The sequence below is a fragment of the Bombina bombina genome, chromosome 4, assembly GCF_027579735.1.
Source record: "Bombina bombina isolate aBomBom1 chromosome 4, aBomBom1.pri, whole genome shotgun sequence".
Lineage (NCBI taxonomy): Eukaryota > Metazoa > Chordata > Amphibia > Anura > Bombinatoridae > Bombina > Bombina bombina.
In genome coordinates, this window is record NC_069502.1 from 21,260,560 (window position 1) to 21,269,101 (window position 8,542).

General features: G+C 42.3%; 1 protein-coding gene across 1 annotated transcript in view; it reads left to right on the forward strand.

Moving 5' to 3' along the window:
• The window catches only part of LOC128655851 (zinc finger protein ZFP2), a 158,182-nt gene extending 154,070 nt beyond the window's left edge, over nucleotides 1-4,112 (forward strand). Inside the window, exon 5 of the mRNA XM_053709418.1 lies at nucleotides 517-4,112. Within this exon, the coding sequence (XP_053565393.1) occupies nucleotides 517-2,126 (1,610 nt within the window). The 3' untranslated portion in view covers nucleotides 2,127-4,112. The remainder of the gene's footprint in view (nucleotides 1-516) is intronic.
• Nucleotides 4,113-8,542: the final 4,430 nt, after the last annotated feature.

The window sequence follows — 8,542 nt, forward strand, 5'->3', positions numbered from 1 at the left end:
CTGTCTTTCTACACTTCTAGATTTCAACTCACTGTCTCCCCCTTTAATAATCATATAATTCTCCCTATAACCTCAGTCACAAACTCTCCCCATACCTTCACATTGCCCATCTGGTTTACGCCATCTTTCCTCCTTTTTTTGTGCTCTTTCTTTTATCTTCCAATTATGTCCTTTGCACATTTTCTGTGTTGTGTTCCTTCTGCTTTGCTCATTACACCCTCTTGTCCCTACATCTTATTTATGGCTTATCTCATCCTCACCTTCCATTGCTCTCTGCCCAATTCCGTTTCTGCCCTCCAGCCCCACCTTCCACCATGGTCTCTTCTTCCTTCCTCAGTGGTGCTACTCACTTACCTTGTGCCAACTTTGTCCCAGTAGCATGTCCTCCTCAGTCTTTCCTCTACTTGCTATGTCCCTTCCCACTCCCTTTGTTATGCACCCACCCTTGAAATAAGAATGCTTTCTGAATGAACTAGTGAAACGTTATTGTAATTTCACTCACATTTGTTCCTGCAGATTCTGAAGCTTTTCTGAAAGTATCAAAGCTCATGGACGTCTTCAGAAGATTCAGCCATCTCAAAAAATACACATCCCCCAATCCACTAAATTATAATCTTAATGACAGATGCAGGGACTTTCTACATTCAGATATGTTTTATCATCAGCGTGACAGGCTGGCAGTGACTGGTCCTCAAAACCACAAGGAATGCATAAATGTAAATGAGTTCAACTTTACACAGGACAAAATGCATCTCATTGGAACCAGTTGCCTAGGATGCATTTCTGGGCATAAATGCAAAAACCAAATATGTACAAAGCATTTTCAAAAGAGAAAAGTGCCAGCTGTATTTGGGGGAAGATACCAGAAGCTGAACAAGCCCAAAGACATCCAGACTAAAGACACTCATTTCTTGTGCAGTATCTGTAATAAATCATTTAATACAATGACGCATGTGGCACGAAATAGCTGCATTCAGAGTGGTGAGACCTTCTGTAGGGACTTTGGGAGAAGTTTTACTCTATCAGATAATTTAAAACTTTGCTGTCACGTGCGCACTGGAAAAAATGTTTTCAATTCTTTGGAGTCTGAAAAGTGCTTAGTAAAGAGTAATGCTCTTCAGATGCTCTATGAAGCCCATAAACCAGAGGTGAGCAAGCAAGGAAGAAAAATAAAAAGGATGTTCAATCGAGACTCTGGCAGCACCATTAACAATACCTCTAAAAAGGTACATTGGTGTAATGTTTGTAAGAAAAGCTTCATCAAATCCTATAATCTTAAAGTCCATCAGAGAATCCACACAGGAGAAAAACCATACAAGTGCCTCAAATGTGGCCAGTGCTTCTCCCTGAATGCCAAGCTAAAGGTCCATCGGACCACTCATGCAGAATGGGCTCATGAGATTATCCGACTAAGGAAACCAAAATCTGTGGCTCCAGCTGAGAAGTTGCACAAATGTGATGTGTGTGAGAAGCACTTCAGCAAGTCATACACCCTAAAAGTCCACTTAAGAACTCATACAGGAGAGAAACCGTATACATGTGATGAATGCCATAAGAGCTTCTCAAAGAATAGTATGCTGACCGTCCACAAACGCACCCACAGTGGGGAGAAACCTTACCAATGTATGATCTGTCTGAAGAGCTTCAATGTCACCTCCCACTTAAAAGTCCACAAACGAATACACAGTGGGGAGCGCCCATACAAGTGCACAGAATGCATAAAATGCTTCAGTGACTACTCATCATTGTGTAGGCATCAAAAAATACACTCTGGGGCAAAACCATACCCGTGCAACATTTGTGATAAGAGTTTCCGTGAGAAATCGCAGCTCACAGTGCACAAGAGGACTCACACAGGAGAGCGTCCGTACAAGTGCACTAAGTGTGAGAAGACATTCAGTGACTGTTCTTCTTTAATAGAACATCGCAGGACTCACACAGGAGCTAGGCCTCACACGTGCCAGGTTTGCCAAAAGTCCTTTTCTAAGGCTTACACTCTAAAAATCCATTTCAGGGTGCACACAGGGGAGAGGCCGTACAAGTGTAACCATTGCACCAGAAGTTTTAGCCTCGGATACCACCTGAGGCTACATGAGAAGACTCACAACTTGCAGTGCACTCCATAACCAGATAATGACTGGAAACTTACCTGTTCATTAATAGGCGTTGTATTAGTATAAATGCCGGCATTTGTCTGAAACAAGTGTAGAGCTTAGTCTAAATAAACACACATATGTCCTTGTAAAATATCACTTGCCCCATTCCCAGCAGCTCTCTAACCAGTTTGTAGTGGGAAGATCTTGCAAGTACTGGATTCTGATAGGTCCGCCCACAGGTCTCTTCACCTTCCTGATATCTGACATTCATGTAAATATCCGCTGCCCAGTGCCAGACAGTACAATAGAGACTTCATACCAGTAGTGACCTACATATACCTCTGCATTATAACTGGAGAAATGTTCTATATACAAATATCATTAGACGGACCAGTAGTGACCTACATATACCGCTACATTATAACTAGAGAAATATGTTCTATATACAAATATCATTAGATAGACCAGTAGTGACCTACATATACCGCTGCTTTATAACTAGAGAAATATGTTCTATATACAAATATCATTAGATGGACCAGTAGTGACCTACATATACCTCTGCATTATAACTGGAGAAATGTTCTATATACAAATATCATTAGACGGACCAGTAGTGACCTACATCTACCTCTGCATTATAACTAGAGAAATATGTTCTATATACAAATATCATTAGATGGACCAGTAGTCAACTACATATACCGCTGCATTATAACTGGAGAAATATGTTCTATATACAAATATCATTAGACGGACCAGTAGTGACCTACATATACCGCTTCATTATAACTAGAGAAGTATGTTCTATATACAAATATCATTAGATGGACCAGTAGTCAACTACATATACCGCTGCATTATAACTGGAGAAATATGTTCTATATACAAATATCATTAGGCGGACCAGTAGTGACCTACATATACCGCTGCATTATAACTGGAGAAATATGTTCTATATACAAATATCATTAGACAGACGAGTAGTCACCTACATATACCACTGCATTATAACTGGAGAAATATGTTCTATGTACAAATATCATTAGACAGACCAGTAGTGACCTACTGTACATATAACGGTGCATTATAACTGGAGAAATGTGTTCTATGTACAAATATCATTAGACGGACCAGTAGTGACCTACATAGGAGCACACCTGTGGCAGCTGAATGGAGGTTCCTTTCCTGAGTGAAGCACAAACCAAGAGGGAGTGATGACACTCTGATCCGGTATTGACCGGGAAGCAAATTCGGTTTGGATAAAGCATTTTTTTAAAGCCGTAGCGGTTGTTCACCTAAGTATACAGGTAATACGCTGGAAGACACGGCTCAACTAAGGTACTGTCATTTAAATGCTGATTTAATTTCTGGGGTTATGTGCAGATAATAGGATGGAACACGCTGTGCTGAACAGGTCTTTGCCTCCAATATCAGGACACTTTGTTTTGATGCTATTGAAATCTCTTTCACGATAAAGCACCTTAAAGATGGTGATTTAAGCTCACAAACCAAGCCTAATTAAGTCTAAAGTGGTGAAATTGAAAGGAGGATGCTTTTACCTCAGTTGATGTAAAATTTACCACAGCATGAAACGCTTGACGTTTGTGCACAGTTTGTAAGCAATGGCACAATGTTGCAGCAAAAATGTTAGAGGACGCTTTTACCTCGGAAAATGTTGCAAGTATTTGTATACTAATGTTGCAGTTGCTACTGTAATTGTTTTATGCTGTGTGATGTCATACTCATTATGGCATTAATCTAAAGAGGACGCTTTTACCTCGTGAAATAGCTATGACTATACATACATGTGCATAGCAGAATGCCATAATAATATGACACTATTTAATCATCATCCATAATATTTCTTGTTTCTATCTTTGCTCCAAGTAAGGGTTGATTACCCTGTCTTGTATATAAATTTGGAATATAATGCTATCGTGTATTAGAGTGATGCATCACTTAGTGATATACTGAAATTTTGTTGTGAATAAATGTCTCTGTATTTGACGACAAGCCTGTCTGGTTTCTCTTGATCATTGTGTGGTTGGTGCATGTTTTCATCTGGGGCCCAGAAGAGCAAAGGTTTAGAGTGCTGAAATCCCTAGTCATTTACTCTTTCTTCACTTTATTTAATTTGTATAATATATATATATATATATATATATATAACAGAATTTATGTTTACCTGATAAACCTGTGTCCGGTCCACGGCGTCATCCTTACTTGTGGGAATATTCTCTTCCCTAACAGGAAATGGCAAAGAGAGCACAGCAAAAGCTGCCCATATAGCCCCCCCTCTGGCTCCGCCCCCCAGTCATTCGACCGACGGTTAGGAGAAAAAGGAGAAACTATAGGGTGCCGTGGTGACTGTAGTGTATAAAGAAAGACATTTTTCAAACCTGATTAAAAACCAGGGCGGGCCGTGGACCGGACACACCGTTAGAGAAATAAATTTATCAGGTAAACATAAATTCTGTTTTCTCCAATATTGGTGTGTCCGGTCCACGGCGTCATCCTTACTTGTGGGAACCAATACCAAAGCTTTAAGACACGGATGAAGGGAGGGAGCAAATCAGGTTACCTAAACAGAAGGCACCACGGCTTGCAAAACCTTTCTCCCAAAAATAGCCTCCGAAGAAGCATAAATATCGAATTTGTAAAATTTGGCAAAAGTGTGCAGAGAAGACCAAGTCGCTGCCTTACATATCTGATCAACAGAAGCCTCGTTCTTGAAGGCCCATGTGGAAGCCACAGCTCTGGTAGAATGAGCTGTAATTCGTTCAGGAGGCTGCCGTCCGGCAGTCTCATAAGCCAATCGGATGATGCTTTTTAGCCAAAAAGAAAGAGAGGTAGCAGTAGCTTTCTGTCCTCTCCTCTTACCAGAATAAACGACAAACAAAGATGAAGTCTGTCTGAAATCCTTTGTTGCGTCTAAATAGAATTTTAAAGCACGGACCACATCTAAATTGTGTAACAAACGTTCCTTCTTAGAAACTGGATTTGGACACAGAGAAGGAACAACTATTTCCTGGTTAATATTCTTGTTGGAAACCACTTTTGGAAGAAAACCAGGTTTGGTACGCAAAACAACCTTATCTGCATGGAATACCAGATAGGGTGGATCACACTGCAAAGCAGACAATTCAGAAACTCTTCTAGCAGAAGAAATAGCAACCAAAACCAGAACTTTCTAAGATAGTAACTTAATATCTATGGAATGTAAAGGTTCAAACGGAACCCCTTGAAGAACTGAAAGAACTAAATTTAGACTCCAAGGATGAGTCATGGGTCTGTAAACAGGCTTGATTCTGACTAAAGCCTGTACAAAAGCTTGTACATCTGGTACTGCTGCCAGGCGTCTGTGTAACAAAACAGACAAAGCAGATATCTGTCCTTTTAGAGAACTCGCTGATAACCCTTTATCCAAACCCTCTTGGAGAAAGGAAAGAATCTTAGGAATTTTAATTTTACTCCAAGAGAATCCCTTGGAGTCACACCAACAGATATATGTTTTCCATATTTTATGGTAAATCTTCCTAGTCACAGGTTTTCTGGCTTGGACCAGAGTATCTATAACTGAATCTGAAAACCCACGCTTAGATAAAATCAAGCGTTCAATTTCCAAGCAGTCAGCTGCAGAGAGACTAGATTTGGATGTTCGAATGGACCTTGTACTAGAAGATCCTGTCTCAAAGGTAGCTTCCATGGTGGAGCCGATGACATATTCACCAGGTCTGCATACCAAGTCCTGCGTGGCCACGCAGGAGCTATCAGAATCACCAAGGCCTTCTCCTATTTGATCCTGGCTACGAGCCTGGGAAGGAGAGGAAACGGTGGAAACACATAAGCTAGGTTGAACGACCAAGGCGCCACTAATGCATCCACTAGAGTCGCCTTGGGATCCCTGGATCTGGACCCGTAGCGAGGAACCTTGAAGTTCTGACGAGACGCCATCAGATCCATCTCTGGAATGCCCCATAATTGAGTTAACTGGGCAAAGACCTCCGGGTGGAGTTCCCACTCCCCCGGATGGAAAGTCTGACGACTCAAATAATCCGCCTCCCAGTTGTCTACACCTGGGATGTGAATTGCAGATAGGTGGCAGGAGTGATCCTCCGCCCATTTGATGATCTTGGATACCTCTCTCATCGCCAAGGAACTCTTTGTTCCTCCCTGATGGTTGATGTAAGCTACAGTCGTCATGTTGTCCGACTGAAATCTTATGAATCCGGCCTTCGCTAGTTGAGGCCAAGCCCGGAGCGCATTGAATATCGCTCTCAGTTCCAGGATGTTTATCGGGAGAAGAGACTCTTCCCGAGACCATAGACCCTGAGCTTTCAGGGAGTCCCAGACTTCGCCCCAGCCTAATAGACTGTCGTCGGTCGTGACAATGACCCACTCTGGTCTGCGGAAACTCATTCCCTGAGACAGGTGATCCTGAGTCAACCACCAACGGAGTGAGTCTCTGGTTACCTGGTCTACTTGAATCTGGGGAGACAAGTCTGCATAATCCCCATTCCACTGTCTGAGCATGCACAGTTGCAATGGTCTTAGATGAATTCGAGCAAAAGGAACCACGTCCATTGCTGCAACCATTAGACCTATTACTTCCATGCACTGAGCTATGGAAGGTTGAGGAATAGATTGAAGAACTTGACAAGCCTTTAGAAGCTTTAATTTTCTGACCTCTGTCAGAAAAATCTTCATTTCTACAGAATCTATTATTGTTCCCAGAAAGGGAACTCTTGTAGACGGGGACAGGGAACTCTTTTCCACGTTCACCTTCCACCCGTGAGACCTGAGAAAAGCTAATACAATGTCTGTATGAGCCCTTGATCTGGAAAGGGACGACGCTTGGATTAGGATGTCGTCTAGGTAAGGTGCCACTGCAATGCCCCTCGGCCTTAGAACCGCTAGAAGGGACCCTAGCACCTTTGTGAAAATTCTGGGAGCAGTGGCTAGACCGAACGGAAGAGCCACGAACTGGTAATGTTTGTCCAGAAAGGCGAACCTTAGGAACTGATGATGATCTTTGTGGATAGGAATATGTAGGTACGCATCCTTTAAATCCACAGTAGTCATATATTGACCCTCCTGGATTGTTGGTAAAATCGTTCACTCGACGTCACTCCAAACATCCTCTTGAGAAAGTCAGGTCGTAGCCTGAGGAAACGCGTCGAGGCGGCACAAAAGGAACTTCTCCCAGCTTCCCTGTTATCAATGCCATTTGGAGTATCCCTCGGCATAAGCTGAATTCTCACACGGCGATCCGGAAGCCGTTTTGGGGATTGTGAGCTACGAGGTGACGGACATCACACCCCTGACATTTGGTGATACTATCTGGGATTGGTTTTATTGTGCCTGTTTATTTTGTAACACTGTACGTGCGATTTACACGTTTTTTTATTGTTTGATATTAAATGATTTTACACTTAGAGTGGGTTGCGCTCTGTGTTTTATCTTGTTTTCCAGCCACTTCCTAAGACCAGGACCGCAGCCCTGTGTCATCACTTGGAGCGGCACCCACCATCCACAACACTATTGGGAAGTATTGTTATCTTCTCGTAACCTATCCTATGAATAGTGATTTGAGTTTTGTAATAACAGCAAATTGTAAAAAAATTTTTTTTGTATAGGACCATTACTCTGTCCCAATATTTATTGTATCTTATTATAAACTATATCTCGACTGATATACCTCAATATATATTGCTTCACTTATCAGGCAATTTCCATCTAGACTATATACATAGTTTCTCTTTTTTGGTACATAATTAGCCTGTTATAGAGAAGCGCTGCTAATTTGGGTTTCACCTATTTCTGTGTGTATTACAGGTTTGAGTAAAACCCTTGACCTTGTTCCACTGTTGGAACTGGGTATATCACTCCCATCTTTAACAGATCTCCTACGCAATGTAAGAATGCCTGTCTCTTTATCTGGTCTGAAGATAAGCGAGACATGTGGAACCTTCCCCTTGGAGGGAGTTCCTTGAATTCTAGAAGATAACCCTGAGAGACTATTTCTAGTGCCCAGGGATCCTGAACATCTCTTGCCCAAGCCTGAGCAAAGAGAGAAAGTCTGCCCCCTACTAGATCCGGTCCCGGATCGGGGGCTACCCCTTCATGCTGTCTTGGTAGCAGCAGCAGGCTTCTTGGCCTGTTTACCCTTGTTCCAGCCTTGCATTGGTTTCCATGCTGGCTTGGCCTGGGAAGCGTTACCCTCTTGTCTAGAGGCCACAGAGTTAGGAGACGGTCCGTTCCTGAAGTTGCGAAAGGAACGAAAATTAGATTTATTCTTAGCCTTAAAGGGCCTATCCTGTGGGAGGGCATGGCCCTTTCCCCCAGTGATGTCTGAAATAATTTCCTTCAATTCTGGCCCAAAAAGGGTCTTACCTTTGAAAGGAATATTAAGCAATTTTGTCTTGGAAGACACATCCGCCGAC